General features: G+C 40.6%; 1 protein-coding gene across 1 annotated transcript in view; it reads right to left on the bottom strand.

The window, feature by feature from the left end:
* CCDC149 (coiled-coil domain containing 149) overlaps positions 1-20,102 on the bottom strand; it is a 42,220-nt gene that overhangs the window by 11,387 nt on the left and 10,731 nt on the right. The window contains exons 3-9 of the mRNA XM_010155764.1: positions 18,420-18,527; positions 12,898-13,014; positions 11,424-11,596; positions 9,863-9,935; positions 8,456-8,540; positions 7,049-7,193; positions 404-480 (exon numbers count right to left, since the gene is read on the bottom strand). Coding sequence (XP_010154066.1) covers positions 404-480; positions 7,049-7,193; positions 8,456-8,540; positions 9,863-9,935; positions 11,424-11,596; positions 12,898-13,014; positions 18,420-18,527 — 778 coding nt within the window. The remainder of the gene's footprint in view (positions 1-403; positions 481-7,048; positions 7,194-8,455; positions 8,541-9,862; positions 9,936-11,423; positions 11,597-12,897; positions 13,015-18,419; positions 18,528-20,102) is intronic.

The following is a 20,102-nucleotide window of genomic DNA, read 5'->3' as shown; positions in this document are numbered from 1 at the left end:
AAATATTAAAAATATGGCAATAAAATCAATGAAATTTACAAGAAGTACAAAATTAATAAATGAAACTTCTTGAAAAACATGATGGCCAATATCCCGTGTATCATTTTATACAACTGTTTAAATAAAACAGTTCCATTTTTGTTGCCTGGAAAGGGAGATAATTTTATTATTTCCAGTATTTAAACCATTTTTTTTCATTATACATATGTGACAGACTTTAAAGAGCCCAGTGATTTTTGTTTCAACTTCACATTTCTTAGAGGTTTCTAATTTTGAAAATGTGCTAAACAGCACATTTGCAAAATAACTGTCATTAAAAAAAATTATATCCAAGCCTTTCATAAATGCAAATATACCTTCAAAAACTAAATAATGCAAGCTGTGCTCCTGGATTTTTACTAACCTGGAAGACTCCACAAGCCAGCAATTTCCAAAGTCCTTAATTTCTTTTCTAGTTCTGCCACTCGATTACCTAGAATTCTTTGGAAAAAGAAAACAAAAACACAAGCCAGGGACAGTCAGCTGAGGTGAGATTCCTTGTTATGCTAAGGTAACCAGAGCCCAATTGCTTACCTGACTACAGCTGAATTTTTAATTTGTTATTTAACTAGTAAGGTAAACCTGTACACCAATCATCTCTTTTCACTAATGGCAATGGACAACCTTCCCCAGAGTTAAAAGAAAATGAAATATAGTTGTCTATCTATCCCATAATTTAAACAAACAAACAAACAAAAGGTCTAGGATGTACTAAACATTCAACCTTTCCCCTCTGGTAAGACAAAGAATAGCAACTCACAACATTTCTATTTACTTGTCTACAAACATCTCTTCTTCATTACTTTTACTTTCTCTACAGCTAAAACCAGAAGGTAAAAGCAATGCAGACAAAACATGGAAATCTCAAGACAACATCTAGATTGTTTTTGAAGTTCAAAGACACGATTTTGGCCTCGTCCTTTATTCACAGAGGTTTCTCTGTCACCAAGATTGCTTAAAATGGCAAGGAATATCTTTTCCACTACATCTTTTCTTATAGTGCTCCACTCTGCTTTCTGCTTTACTAAAAAGCTTCACGTTCTTTAGTGCCTTTATCCCCCACTTAGTTTTCACTGCATTTCTTCGGCCGTCTCTTCTTTTGTACCCAATTTCTACACAAACACTATTTGCTGTTAACTCTCCTGTAGGATTTAACTTTTAGTCTTAATTCTCTCCCAAGATCAAATGACAGATTTCTATCTTGTGAAGAGAGCTCTTTTTCCAATGAATTTTTCAAAGTGTTTCTCTCACAGGCACGGCAAGTCTCCCAGAGTTAAAAGTCTTTAAATAAATCCCAAACAATACTTAGAGTGAGAAGCCTAGACGAGGCAGCAATTCTAAACAGCACCAGATATAGCAGAGATAAAGGACAGCGAGTTTTACTCATCAAGTTACAGCGACAGCGTAAGTCGGTTAAATTTGAACTGAATGCAGAGCAGCAGCATGTCACACCACAGCGAAGCCATAGTACCTTCCCGTGCCCAGAGCTGTCTCATACTGCACCGCCTGCTCCACACCGAGGGTTTTACGCTGCAGACGTTTGAGCGGACGGGGAATGTCATTACTGACAAGATGGCAGAATCTGGGAAGGACGTGAACAATAGCAAACCCAGGAAATATCAAAGGGGCTACAGAAACTGCTTAACAAGGACTAAGTATTTTTGAAATCTCTACTGTGAGGGCTCTGCAATGACACAATAAAAGCCTGTAACTATTTGAAAGATTACGAAAATATCAAGATGAGAGAGAGAACGTGAAAGAGAAAGAGCTTATAACAAATATCAAAGGAAGCACCGATGGGTACAGTGGTACATACCGTCTAAAAAGCAAACAGTCCTTCACATTTACAAGCACAGGAGAGAAGAGTGTGGGAGCAGTTATTTCCCCATTGAAACTCAGTAATCAAACAAGTTACCAAGGTTATGATGGATCTATTACTGTCTTCTCCAATTACAATCAAAATTCTTCAAGTCTGGATTTCACTTTCAGAATGCTTCTGCCTGGTATGCGAGACTCAGCCTCAATAACTCTATTTTCATACCCCCGCGTATGGCCAGACGTCCCGCAACTGCGCTCTGCCGTACAAAACGAAAAGTGATGGAGGAAGGCACGGAGTGACCTTGAAGCCGCTCTACCTTGCGCTCAGGGAGCCCGCTCCCATCTCCCTGCCTAAGGCCCCACCGCGTCAGCCGAAGGACACGGGGTTCCCCCGGCTTAGAGGGGCAGGGAACAGGGGTGATGGCAAGCCTTCTTCCATGTCATGTTAACTCAGCCAGAGAGATGACGGAACAAGGTTGATGTGGCTAATGACTGTCACCACAAACGGGTCACAGGTTTAACACTTCTGCCAGGAAAAGAAAAAAATCCTTATTATTTTCCTAAGTAGTTCACCAGTAGTTCCAGGGCAGAAAAAGGGGAAAGATACTGCCCTCCCTGTAGGCTAGTCAGCTAGCTTTATCGCCAAAGGGAACTCAACCCCCTGCATCAAGTTCACTTACTGCTGCTGCTCTTTCTATTCAGACAACAATAGCAAAGTCACTTCTCTTCCTTCCCTTAAATTTTATAATTCATTTATCAGCTGCACCACACTATTTCTAAAGGTTTTGGAGCAAATACATCCTGGTAATTCCTACTGTATCCTCAGAAGAGGCACTGAGCTATTTTTTAACCTTTGTTGCAGGTTCTCACACGGAAGGATCAATCCGCGGCTCTGAACAATGGCTGGCAAAAAGAGAGGGCAATGCTTAATCCTGCTCCTTTCATTCAGAAGAGTGCAAAATACATTCCGTGATGAGCAGGATTCCAGTTTGCTCAAAACCACGTTATCTGCGGACAGGTATGGGGGAAATGAGCCCTACATAAAGCTGAGAGTTCTCATAGAAACAGTTTTTGAAAAATAAGTGCGTAAGCAATCCTGAAAACAGCAGAGTTTTATCCCAGTCCCACCTTTCCCCTGTGACCTCCAGATAATTTGCCACCTGTGTATGTGCTGTGGGAAGACTGAGCTGTGGAGACCTGGAACAGCACGCATTTTTAAAGGGGCTGCATGGCTTGGTAGCATCAAATTCCCTCATCTATATTTTTTTTTTATCTCCAGGCATAGTGGACCAGATCCTTCCAGAAAGGAAGAATCACATGATGGACAAAGGTGCCCATAGCTATTTCTTTTGTCCTTGGGTCACATGTCTCATACAAGAAGGGACTTAGTCTAAACCTCGCTCCAGGGTAAGATCTTACAGAAATCTGTTGCTCACGTAACAGCAGCAATGCTCTCACCTGAGTTTAGAAGCTTCCCAACATACCGTCCAGGGTCTGAAGGGAGCTGTGCGGATTTACAGCACCCGAGCTCCATTCACCTCACTTTCAATTCAGGCCTTGCTGCAGAAGACATACACCCTCATATAATCACCCAAACCTCTGCAAACCTCCACCTCAGGGCCTGTAGTGACAGGACAAGGGGTAATGGGTTTAAATTGAAAGTGGGGAGGTTTAGATTAGATGTCAGGAAGAAATTCTTCACAGAGAGGGTGGTGAGGCACTGGAACAGGTTGCCCAGAGATGTTGTGGATGCCCCATCCCTGGATGTCTTCAAGGCCAGGCTGGATGAGGCTTTGAGCAACCTGGTCTAGTGGAAGGTGTCCCTGCCCATGGCAGGGGGGTTGGAACTAGATGATCTTTAAGGTCCCTTCCAACCCAACCCATTCTGTGATTCAGATAGGGTCTGTGACAGTCAGGTATCTAGTTCTATCCATCACATGGGAACTTTCACTCAGTCACAGAATGACACAATCCTTTTTGTAATTTTGGTCATGAGGGAGCTTGCCCAAGTTAGAAATGTCAAAATTAGTGCAACATGTCTAAGCAGCAGAGTAGGTTCTACACTGATCTGGCTTCCATGAGTGCTGGCAATTTCAGGAACAAATTGCACTAAAAATAACATCTAATAAAGGGTTTATTGCTGGTAGAAGAAAAAAAGATTTTTATCTTTGCTAGGCAAGGTTAGGACTGTTTATTTTTGCATTTATGCAACTATTTAATCTTGCAACACACTACATCATACAGAATTCATTTACAACTGCCTTTTCAAATTAAGCTAATGTGCTTGTGAGGAAAAACATAGGGCATTACTTAAACTTAGTAGTAGTAGCTACCAATCACCTGGGGAAAATGACCTCTTTTCTTCCCAAAGAACTTCTTTTTTCTTAAAAGCGTGCGTAAAAAATTAAAGGCTGGATTTAGCCCACTTGTTCCTAGGCACATACTGCCACAGCTCATTTTATCGTGCCATGTATTTAGAAAAACAGCAATAATGACAGAGTGTCTGTTCCAAGAGCAAGTGGCAATGGATGTTTTCAACAACAGCATAACAGCAGAAAGTCAGCTTCAACACCACATCCAAATTCTAATCTACGTAAAAACATCCACTGTCTTGTTTTAGCTTCAGTTAACCAAAAAGCAAATCTGCCATTCTGCTGTTGTAAACTCATATAGCTGTGTCTCCCTCTGCAAGCAACAAAAGATGTTTTGACTTTAGAGCAGGTTAACTGTTTGGAGGAAAATAAGATCATACAGTCTGAATAGTCTAATTTACTGATAACAGCATCACTAACAGGTCAATCATCTATCAAATATCAAAAGCAGAACTTCTTCCCTGAATGAAACAACCACCCCAGAATCTCACGTTCTTTACGCAGTAGAATCTCACCTTCTTCACACAACAATCTGAAAGAGTAACTGGGTCTCCAAACATGCTCTTTGTGCAGGGAAAGCCAGGCCAACAGGACAGCGGGGTGAAGGAGAAGACTTCTACCTTCTGATTTATATGAACACTTTGGTCATTACAGTTTTCTCTAGCCCCACATCCTTCTCAACTTCCTACTTTGAACACAGAAATGTCTTCAACAAATGAATGTATATTCTACTAGTACCAGCTTACAGACCTGTCCGTTTCACTTGTGCACTGACCTCACTCTCACCTCTAACCTTCTCTGACAGCTGGGCAGTTTCTTCCCCATTTTCAAGTCAGCAGTCTTTACCTGTAACTTTTTACATGGTAAAGAAGTGTCCCCAACAACCAGCTAAAGCACCCAAAATAAAGAATATTTTCCCTGATGTCCTACCTGAATTTCCCTTTAACTCTTTTGTGTCTTAGGTGTTTCTACTTGAAGTACTTGAAGTAGTTCCCATTCCTCCTAGTTCTTTAAAAAGCTTCCTAATCCAACTAAAGCCAAAGGTGACAAAAAGAACAAGCATACCACATAGGAGTGCTGATGAGGCTCTTCAGTCCGTTTGCCCAGGATTTGTCCTTCTTTTTTCCCCCCTGAAGCATCCTGAACTGAACACAAGACTGCAGCTCTGACCACACTCCTGACCTGGGAGAGATACGGACTGTCACCTCCCTCTAAGATCTCATCTTCTGCCGAGCACAGAACATTAGTTTGTGCACACATCCAATCTCTACTGGCTTGGCTATACAGGACCAGTTGGGCACGCAGATGAAAGAATCATGTCTCCTTGTAAAGGCTTATCTCAAGAAAACCTATACTCAGTTGTTTAAAGCAGAGATGGTGGTATCAGAAAGGAAAGCCATCACCACAGTGACACACTGGAGAGATACAGGAGACTGCATGTGATCCAAGAGAGATACAAAATTAAGAGAGAAGTTTGCTATGGTTAAGGCAAGAGTATGCAAACCACATCAGCAGGGAATGATACAGTACCAGGATGTAAAAAGCAAAGATGGGTTATAGCTGGAGTAGCTAGTTATTCTTGGGATGTTTCCCTTCTGATGTTGCATTAGCAGCAAGAAGGGAGTAAGCAGGTGCCGGCCCTTCATTAGCACTGCTCAGTGCACTGAACATCTCTTGCACTACACGGCACATTGGCAGACATGAATTGCCTGAGCTGCCATCAGTTAGATCTGGGCTACATTTTCACCGCTTTTGTCTCCCTTTAGCTGATTAGGCATTTGCTTTCTCAAGAGTATTAAGAGTGGCTATAAACTGCTCTTCCAACTTCTGTTGCCACATCACTAAGAATTATGCAGTGGAGTCTGCCTAGTATCAGAGTTATCAATTTTCAAAATGAATCATCTATTCTAGTGCAATACAGTTTACTTCAGTGCTATTCCTTCCTTTCATGAAAGATGTCTGCCTGTTTCTGGCATCTGGTCCTGACGTGCTTTTGAGAAGCCTGAATAACCTCTGATTACCAGTAGTGACTCAGTGTTAAAAAAAAAAAAAAAAAGGAAAAACCAGCACAGAATCAAGGAACACTTCCTAGCTCTGATTTCCATACACTGTATAAGGACAATAGTATCAGAATGTCAGAAAACATGTCAAAAATTATTATATTCTGCCATGACAGGAGCCGTGTGAGACACAAAGAATTCTACTGATAAGTATAACAGCTAAGAGTAAACAAATTCTCCCTGAAGCTCAGTTTAAAAAAAAAATCATATAGTAGCAATCCAACTGTGTTTATCTCCTACAACTTTTGGCACATTAACTACAGGAGCAACAGCTATCATGGCACATAGGTTGCTAGCCTGTGACAAATGTTACACCAGTCCTTTCAGACCCTTTCCTAGGTGCAACATCTACCACCAGCATTCATTAGCCAATTCCTACATTAACAACCAATTATCACAAATCTTCTCCTCCAGTTCAAGGGTGTCCTTCCTCCCTGCAGCTTTTCTTTAGCCCTCCCTACAGACTAGCTGCCAGAAGTCCCCTGTGTTATTATGGTTTGTCTTACACCTGAGCAGCAAACCAATCCTTGCCTGGTAGAGGCAGACAGGTTTCTGCCAACCCCAGACTTTACTCTGGAAACGTGAGTTTTCTCTTAACACATACCTGATCTTAAAAAGTAAAGAACCCATCAGTTAGCAAAGACAATGAATTTTCTGTGAAAATGGACCTTCCTTTCCCTGAAACTCCCACAAAACAGCTTTTGGTGTTTTGTCCATAGCTTGGTTTGTTTGATTTTATTTATAAGTCATGCTACCTACTTGTTGGTTTGCCTTTGGTGTTGTATGACCATGTTTTTTTCATGAATAGTTTCCAGCAATGCAGTGGCCAGTGATTTGAGATCTGAAATGGACTGTGGTGTGGCTGGTAGGCTACATCCATGATCCTCCGACAACAACTCGCGGACTAGAATGTTAAAAACACAAAAGAGTTTTAGCTTCTCATGCACAGAGATGCAACACAAACATTTACTTAGCATTACAGAACTACTCTCATTACGTAAATGAATGCTTTTTTTTTGTTAACAAACAAAGTCAGAAGACCAGAAATATAATCTCTAGATGGCATAAGGGTTTCTAAGCTGATCTTTATTCCACAGCAACTGCCACAACAAGTATAGGCAGACACACCTTATGTTAACTTAATTCTGGTTTTAGAAAACTATATTTCTTGAGAAGGAAACAAACTCATTCTCCGACAAGCCTACAGACTGGTACAAATCCGTCGTTTCTCTCTCACATTAAAACATAAGCCCAGAAGGAAGATTTCATATTACTTTTTAGAATTATTATAGCCTTCAGGTTATTTAAGACTGATGTGAAAATACAGTCACCCATGAACTCTTCCTCTGCAGCTCAGAGCCTGTACTTCTCAAACACATCAGGGAGTTCACCAGTATCATGAACTTCTGTAAGCAGAACCTGGCTCTGCCTCTTTATATATCAAGATATACCTCTATGTATGTAGGCAAGCACATGGAGAAGAGGACAGAAGAGAAGTCAAAACCAGAAAAGCGAGTTTCAACCTACCATGACAAACACTACTGATCTCGTGTGTGGGTATGAATACGCCAGCACCTGAACAGTAGGGTGCCAGGTATGCTGTCTGGCTCAAAGAACTGCCTCTTCTCCTTTCTTTTCTAACCTTGATATTTTCTTTGAAGGGGGAAAAATAGATTACTCCATTTTGCAATTCCATGAAGAAATGTGGGACAAAAGAATTTCTTGTGAAACTTCTGAATGTAAAAGCTTCCAAGAACATGAGCAGAAAACCTGACTCGGGGCCCCTCCTCTACCACCCAGTCTATTTTTCATTGGAATATGAATTGTTATTGCCATTGTTGGAAGAGCAAAGAGATGAATAAAGAAGTGATTTGTCAGGGTCAAAATTGCAGAGGGGTTTAGAGATTAAAAAAAATGGATAAAACTGACGGGAGAGAATGAATGGCAAAACACTCAAAAAGAGAAGCAACAAAAAGAGAAGCAGTACTCGAGGCAAATCTTATATTGTCAAGTCAACTGAGAAAAGGACAAAAATCAGCACATGATAAGAAACAGGAAAGAAGAAAGATTTTGGTTTAGTTGGTGAGGAAAGGGTTGCTGAAATTAAGAGGTAAGATGGAAGGAATTCAATGAGCTATGCAACACCACGCTGCATTTATGTAATACCTTGCTTTGCAGACAGGACTCCAGTCAGAGCACTGCTACTGGATCTACTATGAGTCTTTGAATTTTTTCGTCTCTCTAGTGCATTCTAAGGAAAACAACAAACACCTGATTTAGAAAAACAGTAGCCAACAAATCCTATCATTAGGAGTAAAGAACCTGGAACTTTGGATTTTGGTCTCAGAGCAACTCTGCAGGGCCTGGAGCTTACACCCACAGTAACCTAAGGGAGCGTGACTCTCCTGGAATATTATTCTCCAGGTAAACAGTCTTTGCAACGTTATGAAGACTCATTCTGTCTCAACGCAATCACTTTAGTCTCCCACCCGTTCCCTGCAATGCATTTTTAAGACTTGACTATTTTTTAATAATCTGCTGCGTGCCAGTGAAGATACTGCAGCAAGCTGGAGAGAATATCAGTTGGGAACAAAATCAGACTTTCCCCAGCATCTCTTTGGATAGGCTTCAAAGAAAAAGCTCAAACTCCTCTATCAGTTTCCAGAAGCCCTCTTAGTAGCAAATACTGACCCTCAGGAATTAGCAGCACAATGATCCTGCTACAGAAGTCCAGCCCTCCCAAAACAATTACAATTCTGTGAAACCCACCAGGCCACCAAGATGCTCAGTTCTCACCAATAAACTAACTCTCACACTCCGAGAGACTCGAGTCGTACATGTAAACAGACACTGAAATGAACTCGGCTACTTTGAAATCTTTGCTCATGTGCAAAAAGCAATTAGTGCTGCGACTGCTTCATAGTGACCTAAGTAGTTAAGAAGTTCTAATGACAGCCCTAAGAATAACCCTTCTCATGCCCTGACAAGCAGCCCTCCCCTCCCACTCTGCAAAATCACTTGCAGAAGAAAACAGAGTAATTGACTTCCAGGAAAAGCAAGAATATTTTGCCCTCAGGATTCAGTCCTGAAGGTTTCCTGCAAAACAGCATGTGCCTTAACCCAGGAATGGAAGAAAAATGAAGACTTAGCAATCATTAAGACACATGAAGAAACAGTGCGGCCGTTAGGGAACAGGGAGACAAGACCTGCTTGTGACGGCAACACATCTGCAGTCTGCACTCACCAGTCACTGCGTGACCTACGCCTTTTCACCTGCCAGCCTGATCACCCACCCCACCAGGAGGGCTCCCCCTCCCCAAACTTAAAAATAGGCCTTTAATTAATTTTTAAAAATACTCTTAATGGGTATCCCTCTGTATTACATCTGCTAAGAAGCCTACAAGGAAGACTGAGCATGTAACACATACACATGCTAATACTGTCAGAATGTTAGCGGTGGCTTTTTCTCTGAAGACACAATTTTGTTCTTTAAATGCATATGAACATGAGAATGAACAATAACCTCTATGAACAACGAAGCACAGCTGAGAGAATTCACTGAGAGGATCTTACCTTGTATTTAGTAATATTAGACTTAAGAAGGTTGACTTCCTCTTGAAGTTGTTTTAATCTCTCCTGAAGATAGCTGTAAAAGAAATGTAATCCTTTACTTCATGTTACCTTCAAGTACTGCCTCAAGCGCTCCTCTTTCCTACTTGGCATGTCCTCTCTTTGAACTACTGAGAGTTCTTTCCCTTCTGCAGTCATGTGAGGGATGAAATAACAAAATCTTACTGCTCTTGACCTCATAAAATTTTAAGTAGGGAAACAAATCGCATCAGAAAAGGAGGCTGCCCTTCTGTTAGATTTGTCAAGCATCCTGCGCAAGCATTTTATATTGGTCCTCAGGTTTGGGGGAAGGGAAGCTCAAAGGACATATTTATGTCTAGAGGAAACAGTCAGGAAGCATTTACTCGTGTCTTTCTGTACCTGAAGGTCTGTGAGATGGACACATGAAGATTTGTATGTATGTCAACACAAGACTCAACTACGCAGAACTTGTGCGTTGCAATATCCATCACTTACATGGCACTTCTCATTAGCAATCACAAAGTGGAAAATTTAACAGTATACTTGAAAAATGGTATACAGTTAACTGAAACAGTACAAGTCTTCCTACCAGAGTTTATGCACTTGGATCAAACAGCTATTTCCACACAGGAAAATATCTTTGTCATGTATAAAGGGTTTATAAAATATCCTTCTTCATGTAATGCAACAGCAGCTGTACTAGGGTTTGTGGCAATTTAACCATTGTAATGAAAAAAAATCGTATCACTCTCAGGGGAGCAGAGGGCTTAAACTGATAAGGAACTCTGTATCCCACACAGAAGAAAAACAACCAAACCCGGAAGTTGCTGGGAGGAAGTAACGCCTTTGGTATTACAATTTCCTACCTGAAGCATAAGTGTCTGTAAATGGAAAGTGTCTTACAAGATCTATTTCACTGTAAGGCAATTGTTGACACTAAGGGAGGTACCTGCTATGGCTCCGTCAGTGACCCCTCTCTGTCCTCCTTAGCGGAGGCCATAACAACACATTATTTTTCTAAGGAACTGGCAAGAATAGCTACATGGGTGATTTCACCAGCAGCTTTTGTTGGCAAATCACTCCATGTTGGCAACCACTCCCTGTGGTGAGAATTATGTCCAAAACTGTTAACTCCGGGTACTGAAAGTTCCTGTTTTCGACCCAAGAGTAGCCCACTACAGCTCACTAGGAGCTTCTGAAGACACCGATCGTTAACATTCTTGCTTTTGGTACCATACAGTGATGGGAATAAAAAGGTCTGCACTTCTCTTCCTTTACCTTGTTTAGTACTGTTTGGGAATATAACTGGCATCTCCGTAACCAAATAAATAAAACACTGATAATTTCCTGCAGCCTAACTTTCTCAGCATTATTTGATGGTTAGCTACAGTTTGAAACAAAACAGACAAATTACTAAAACCTATTAAATTCTATTCTTGGATGTATTTTATTCAAAGTTGTGTTTTGACTGATTTCCTGATGCTCCTGTTAGAGCCATATACTGCTTGTTATAGGGAAACAGTAAGGTTTGCATTGCACTCACCTGTTCTCCATACACAATGCATCGACATCGATGATACGGTTTTCGTGCCCTCCTAAGACATGATTAAGTTCTTGGTTTAGCCTGTCAGACTTATCTTGGTAAAAAGAGCGTTCCTCCTTCACATCCTGTAACTCATCCAGTGCAGCCTGAAGATCATACCTCAGAGTCTCCATCTGAGAAGAAACAGTAGGACTGTTTTGAAGTTTAAAGAAAGGATTACATAGTGCCCAAAACAAAACCAGCAACAAGCACTGCATGTTTGAACAAGGACAGATTTTGGACCATTCAAAGTCTTTCCAAAGCTCATAACCTCTGGTACATTAGCTCTATTTTGATATTATTTCATTACTTTGAAGTTAAGTAACTTCAGACTTGTTTTACAGAAATTCTAGAAAACAACTAAAATGTAACAGAAGTCATAGAATCACAGGATGGTTAGGGTTGGAAGGGACCTTAAAGATCATCTAGTTCCAACCCCCCTGCCATGGGCAGGGACACCTTCCACTAGACCAGGTTGCTCAAAGCCTCATCCAGCCTGCCCTTGAACACTTCCAGGGATGGGGCATCCACAGCTTCTCTGGGCAACCTGTTCCAGTACCTCACCACCCTCTCTGTGAAGAATTTCTTCCTGATATCTAATCTAAACCTCCCCACTTTCAATTTAAACCCGTTACCCCTTGTCCTGTCACTACAGGCCCTTGTAAAAAGACACCCCCAGCTTCCTTGTAGCCCCTTCGGGGACTGGAAGGCTGCAATAACGTCTCTAAACAAAAGAAACCTTAGTCCATACTATAGCTGTGCTACAAACACATTAAGCTGGTTTTAGCATATAATTTCTAGGATTTCAGGAAAGAACTCATCTGAGTAAAAATTTGGCAAATTTGGAGGATAATGAAAAACTCTTACAGAGGCAATTTATAGCAATTACAGGACTTTCAGCAACGAAGTTTCACAGAATAGAAAGAAGAACTGAGAAAAGTACAAAATAAGCCAGCATGGATTTGACAGGGTGAGCTCTGCTATTAAGCCAAAGGGTGAATGAATTCAGTATGAAAGACACTCAAGGACAAAGGGCTGCAAACTTCCAAGGAGAGGAAATAGAGGGTGTGAGAAAAATCGGCAGTCTCCTCTGGCATCTTAGAAAACTGGTAAGCCAGGAAGGACAACAGAAGACCATGTGAAAAGAGGCCAGGAGATGAACAGAGATACCAGAGAGAATCACATTGGAAGAAGACCAAGTGCACTCAACAGTCCTTCTGGTGAGCTAAAGTGGTGCTGCACTTGCATTTAGACTGAAAAGCAAGAAATACACACATCCTCCTGGGTCACAGAATGGCTCATTCAGAGTGGAACTGACATTGCTATGTGCAGTGTTAATCAGCTACCAGCCCTCCAAACACGACAGAAGAAGTCAGTTACTTGCTACTGCACTATCTCTGTAAAACATGACATTATCCACCCATTTAGTAATTACTTGTTCTCGAGCCTTCTCCAGTTGCTGAACAAGGTCCTCCCGTTCATGTGCTGCAAAGTGTCGAGCCCCAACTTCATCATCTCCAAGTCTTTGCTTTGCTATTGTCATTCGCAGGAGCTGCAGTTACAAAAACAGTTCTGGTAAGCAGGAGAACACCCGCTGAAGCTTGAGAGCCCATCTGCATTAGAAAGAGTAAATCTGTCATAGCCCTCATCTATTCCAGGCCAAACAGCCAGTATTATTTAAACCAAAGGGAATTCTCTGACCTGAGGGCTCAATCCTGTACTCAGTGAAAAATTCTTGCCGAACACTCAAAGCATCAACAGGAGCTGATACTCACCTGAGCATACAAATGATGAAAGACCAAGTAAATACAGGCACGTGGGCAGTGTTATTTAGGAGTGACAGGAACTAATTCCAGGTAGACTAAAACTAGAGAAACTTCAGAAAGCCATTTTCATATGTAAATCTTCTGCAGAAGTTCTCTGCAGCAGAGAACTCTTCCAACTTAAGAATAAAAAGGAACAAAGTGGCTTGCCCAGCTTCATTTTACTGATACCACTTAAAATCCTCCTGCACTACATCAGTGCAGAATTTGCATTGACAGCTGTTAATACATTTGCTTGTGCATTATTTTTTCATCTATTCACAAAAATTAATTCATGTTAAAAACAAACAAAAAAACCAACAAACAACAAAAAGACTTGGCCAAAATGCTCAGCTAATGAGCTCGTGAGCTTTGAGACTGTTGAAAACAGTCTGACTTGAATTAATACAGAGTTATATTCAATATCCGAAGCAAAAAGCAACTACCTTTCAAGAATCATGGAGTATTAAAATAACAGTCTATGGCAATCAGCAGTTCGGTTGTTTATACCGAGTACAACTAGGCAAAAGTGTTGCCTCCCCATGGCCTCATTTGTAGGAACTCCACAGGGACGACAGAAACCCACCACAATAACCAGCCTGACTTTCCCCGTATCTTTGACTGCACCAAGGAATTAATGTACATCATTATATTGCAGAGTTCGAAAAAAATCAATCTTCTGAAGTACAAGACTGTACATTAAAATCTATCTTTGGTATTTATGGGATGCCAGTCACCATAGCTGCAATGTGCCAATTAAAATCCTGCTGATGCAAGACAGAGTACCAAAATCATCCTCCCCACTTATTTCAGCTCCAGTTCAGTGCAAGTCACTGAAGCTAGTACAACTTGTTCTGATAAGCAGTTCACTTGCTCAGGGGAAGCTGTGCCCCCAGAAGTAACTGGTTTTGGCAAACTACATTTCCCTATCTCCACAGGGAAAGTACAAACCACTGCGCAGTTAGCAAGGCTGAATGGAGACATAATTCCTATTAATTTCTTTATCCAAACAAATAAGTCAAAAAGGCAACTAGCAAATCCCAGAATGGTTTCATAGCTCTGGGACTGTTTGGTTTTTTTTTAATACTAAAAGGCTGATGAACAAAAGGCATTGTAATGTGATTTAATTCAGCTGGATTAATTTAATTTCTAGAATCTCTTGCTAGTGAGAAAGGCAGTAAGAAACAAATGTAATAGCATTTTGAGGACTCAATTTTGTTCAGAAAACCTGGAAACGGCAAGGGGAATCACACTTTACCAATACCTTCAATGCCTGCAGCAGAGCAGAACTTCTGCGTAAGGCTCAGCAGCCGGCTGGGAACTGGATCAGAGCTGTGATTCACGCACTAGGATCAACCCTCCTCCAGCCCGGGAGGGGGTGAGGCTAAGATGTAATTATAACTGCAAGCAATTACTACTTGCAAGGTCAAACAGTCTGCCAATAAAAGGAGAACTCTGTTTACTACTAATTTCAAGGGGAAAAAAAAGTATTAAGTCTTATGAAAAGAATGCTTCAGAAATCCAAATTCAGCTAGTAAAAGCAGCATTATAAACATTAAAAAAAAGTCAAATACCAATCCATAAAACGACAGAGTGCCTCTTCCAGACAGTTGGCCAATCAGAGAGTTGACAGGGCAGAACAGGCCAAGTCCTTTAATTCTGCATTGCAAATGTCTCATGGGGCAGCACCACCTGCTATAACATTCTTCCCTGAAAATGCTGTGACCCAAAGAGACACTAAGTGTTATGCCAGAGGGTTAAGGGTTTATTTCGTATATTAATGCTCCGTTATAAACTTTATGCACCTGCCCTCTAGCTGCAGTATTTTTATTTCTGTCATTCAGAAATAAAAATCACTGAGGAAAGGACCGCTCAACTTCACTTTGCAACTAGACAATGGGCTAATGCTACCCCTCGGGATTCTGGGAACAGCATCCACAGCAGAGAGGATTTAAACTAGCGACACCTCACCAGAGAGAGCTCCTGTTTGTCAAGAGCCCACAGATTGTTAGCCAAAACAATCCAGTGCTGCAAGCCACTAGTCTTTATTGTTTTAATATCACAGCTTTTTCCTTAATCAGTGTCAGCTAAAATAATTACTCATAATGTAGCAACTCTGTAGCAGCCCCAAAATGCCCCAGACAGGTTTCACTGCATAGCTGCTGTGCGGGCTAGGAGCCCACAGACAATGTCTGCACCAGAGTTGTGCACTCCTGATTATCAACAAAACGTGCAGGAGGAAAACGGAAACAAGCACAATCAGTAAATTTGTCCTGGAAGGCAGAAACTATCACGTTTAGCCACAGCCACTGACAGCAACTGTCTTCGCCATGTTGTCTACAAAACCTCAAAAAGTGGACCAGAACTATGCAAATTTGCTACCCTAAGTCCCAGTTCTGCCAAAACACACGCACCACACTTAAAATTTTGCACCGTTGCTGCGGGAACGACTGTCTGCCTTACAATGGCGAAGTGTCAGTAATCCTGCAGACACTGTTTTCCATGCATCTTCCTCTTGCTTAGCGCTGCCCTTGACAGCTTACAAAACCGTTTCTTTGCGTGGGCAGGAATTCAAGGGAAGGGAACTGAGTCATCTGGTCTTCCAGAAGCCTCCAGTTTCTCTTATGCTTTCCAGTTTCACCCATTTACAAGAGAGAATTAGATTTCCTAACTACCCCCTTCTAAGTCTCAGTAATTGTTCTCCCAGCGTTGCTGCCAGAACGTTATGGAGGAAAAAGATTTACAAATAACTGTCATAAACATAGAATAGTTTTCATGTGTCACAGCTGATAAGAGATTGTGATCAATCATAAAAATAAACAGTCTTAGATATCTGTTGCGGGAGTGCTGCAGTCTAACTACTGCTGTATTTCTCAAGCTCCTGCAACAAATCCTTCCAGAGACTGCCTGAAGAAGTTTTATTATTTGTGCCAACAGAATTCTAGCTGAAATTAAAGGAAAAAATTAGTCCTGTTAAACCAAACGCAAGTAATTTGTTATTGCCTAACCGATGACTTATTTAACGTGATTTTAACAAGTAAAATGTCACCAGTTTAAGCTCTTCTTGCTAATCCAAATGACTGTATCCTACTAGTAACAAACATTAAAGCGGTGAAAAACAAGTCAAGCCATCAAAACATTTCTTTATCAATAGAGATAATGTGTGATATTTAAAGAGGTTTTTTTTCTTTTTTAGCCCTACAAAGCTCTGCCACTCAGTGACAAAGGCTGCATGAGTCACCCCTGCTCAGACACAGGCAGAATTGTTCATCCATAAGCAGCTTCGCTTGCTGCAAAAGCAGCTGTTTGTTCATCTCTTGCCAGAAGTAAGGTGACGTAGACCAGCTGGGCAGGATGCCCTCCCTCACTTTGGAAAAAGCAAAGAGAAGAATGAGGGGGGGGGAAAAAATGGAAGAACAAGCAAATTATTATAGTTCTTTGTTTTTCTATATACCATGCATTATCTGGACTCCAGTGCCTGAAGTAACCCAGCTGCCAGCCAGGAGAACTGATGAGCAGAACGGAATGGCTTCGGGAAGAAGCCCAGAATTTTACTACTGCAGCTAGGAGGGAAGAAAATCTGACACAGGAGGAGAGTCTTAAATCCCTCAGAGAGATGGCAATGCTTTTTTAGGCACTTCAAAAACCAGCAACCTGACTCTAAAATAAGGTCTATTTCTCATTTACTAGGAAAGTGAAGAATGTGTTCCAAAAACGAAAATCCTAGTCTAAATTAATCCCTGTCTGATGCAGTTCTTTCCTCCCCCTCTTTATTTAGTGATGCACTATTTTGCACCTTGTGGAGAGGAGCACGGTGGGCAGAGTAACACTTTTTGTATTTTTCCATTTGTTCTGAGGATCATGCTGAGAATACAGATATCACAAAGATGACCAGCTAATATCAAGTTAACCTGCCAAGGCAATTCTAAACAAAGCCAGTTCTAGCACAAAGAGGTAGGTTCTGTGTTACCAAGATCATATTGCTATAAGGAGCTAGAATAGGTACATAACTTTGATATCAAAGTATGTTGTAGTTTTACTACCTTTGTGTTCTGTCCATAGTTACAAACCCTAGTTATCTGTTCAGGACTGGCTTGGGAAAGGCTGTATTTTGATACTGGAGAACTGCAAGGCACCGTCTTCTACACCGTAATATAGTCCAAACAGTAATGTGCAAATGAAAAGAAAACACTGGCAAAGCTGGTCTTTGAAGACTTGAGCAAGTTACACTGAATATGATGCATACTACAAACTCAGGTCTCACTTAACCCTCTCCCAGTTCCCTGCACACCTTCAAGGAAGTCCTTTGTGATAAGCAATGAATAAAACTGCATTATCACAATATATTTATGTTTAAAATAAAATAAAGTGAACTTAAGTGGAAAGAAAAAAAAATACCTGAATAATTAAAAGCCACATCTCTTTATTCACGTTTTTAAATGCCATAACTTTAAAACTGTAGTTGAGGGAGGGAAGTTGTCATGCATTATTTGTTTCATTTTTTACTTCGTTAACCACCTCGACTCTCAAATTCAACCTCTCACTAGTTTGATCTCTGAATGTACTTTTGCATACAGCTCCAGCTGTGAATGCTGCACACATTTGGCTTGAGTTTAAATATTTCAATTAACAGAGACAACAGGAGTTTGATTAATACCAAATGGCAGATTTTGAGCAATGTTCCATATAACTTGCTAAATTTAGCAATAAAATAAATTGGTTATGTAAAGGTAATAGGATGAGGGCTTAATACAAAACTCATTATATATATTTGTGATCAACTGCTCCATATTTTTTGAAGGGAAAAATTATGCTTCCCCTGATTTTATCATCTACTAAAATTCTGCATTTTCAATTAAAAATAAAAATATCACATGATGAAGATGAGGGAGGAAGGACAGGAGGAAGGTAGGTTTGGTGCAAGATACATAGTTAAGGACAACAGAACAAAAACAGTATACAAAAATATATAATAAGCTGCACTTCTGGTATCTTGTAAAAGCTCCTTTTGTCCTACTGTTTTGAACACTTACCGTAATCAAAGAACTCTAGAAATTCTGTAACTCGTTTTATTTGTTTTCCTAAGAAGTAAAGGCAAACTCCATCCCAGCTTACACATTGCATGCCATTTACTGATAACAAAAGTTTATAGTACCTTATTGTCTCCTTGTACTTCTCCCAGCCTCTGCTGAAGCTCTCTAATCTCTTCTCCAAGATGCTTATTTCGATCTTGAGCCTCACTCAGTAGCTGAGCAAGATTTGCCTAGAAAAAGAGGAAATATCAGTCAGAAATTAGTGCCTATGGAGAGAAGTGGAAGTGGTGATTAAAAAGAAACCCTAGACTTTCTCCTTATCTGCCAAAAATCTTTACTTTTACTGTTGTTGGTACCTGGACTTCATGCTTCATCACAGAGATAACAAAAGTCAGCAGGGTTCCTTTGTCTTTAATAGTAGGAAACACATACAGCACGTGCATACATACTCCCAGGACAGCACATCCCCCCAAATAAGACGAAGTGAAAACATCTACGTTAGTTCTGGTATGTTGGCTGGTGGGAAGAGTAAAATGCAGAGTACTTTGACAATATTTATACAAAGATGCCAAAATAATAGCTTTAAACTTGCATATAATTAGACAACAGGCACAGCTGAGAAATAATTATGATATAATTATATTCCCTAATAGAGTTGAGAGCAGAGTCCTAGTCAGTAGAGAGGATGCCAGCAGGAGTCCCTGCCCTGTACGGAGCTGTACCATGGCTATCTAATCGCACAAAACTTCCAACGTGACCTGAGTTGCGTTGTTAGCTAGTACACAGACTACTAGAAAAATAGAAGTGAAAGCTAGGTTAAAAACAAACACACACCCCGCCCAAATAATCCAGGTCAAAAATTATCATTTGTGTTAACCTACTAAATTGGCAGGGCAAGCAGTCTGGTCTACAATTTTACAATTAAATTTCATCAGCTTGATCACTAATTGAAAAATAATGCAATCTCCCCCTTTCCTATTTATGATATCTGAAAACGAGCAAATACTACAGATAAATTTCTTATATTTTTACTCTAAAGAAAATCTCACAAATACACACATGTTGACCCAGCAGAGGAAAAGCCTACCAGTAACATCCCTTCTGAGAGTTATAATCACAGTGGCTAATGCGCAGCCTTTCAGAACATTGCCTATGGACAGCTAGGTGTGCCATCCACTGCCATAAATCTGAAGAGTATAAAAAGAATTAGAAACAGAAACAGAATTTTCAAATCAAGCATGACTTGGTAAAGCTCCATGAGCCCATGTTTCTAAGCTCCCCTTGCACGTGCTCCCTGGGTTTAAGGCCCATGCATCAACTAGTTTAGCTCTCTCTTGGTATTTCAGGTTTAGCTTTAGGTTCCCTACTTTCTGTGCTTCTCTTCCAACTCCCCCATTTCTCTCTCTGTTTTTCAGTTCTGCTCATTTAGCCAGTCATTCTCACTACCAGTTGACAGTCTCACAGAATGTTTTTGTGAGCTTTATGTTTAAAACTCATACACTATCAAACCAACAAGGTACCTGATAGCCATTCCTGTAATCTTTTCTCTATTTACTAACAACTGATGTTTCAACATGTCCTGTTTGACATTTAAGAGAACCATTAACACAACTCTATTAACATGAATATTAACATGAATATAGCTATGCAAGCACCTGACCATTTTCAGCATCAGACTACTAAACTATAACCAAGTGGAACTTCTGCACACTACTATATGAAGAAGCCAGCTCCAAATTCCAGTTGGTCTAAAATAGCAATAGCTTCAAACTTTTAAACAGGAAAAATAATTCAAGAAACTGATA

Source organism: Eurypyga helias, unplaced genomic scaffold, assembly GCF_000690775.1.
Source record: "Eurypyga helias isolate BGI_N326 unplaced genomic scaffold, ASM69077v1 scaffold18217, whole genome shotgun sequence".
NCBI classification, from domain to species: Eukaryota; Metazoa; Chordata; class Aves; order Eurypygiformes; family Eurypygidae; genus Eurypyga; species Eurypyga helias.
This window is presented reverse-complemented; position numbering and strand designations above follow the sequence as displayed.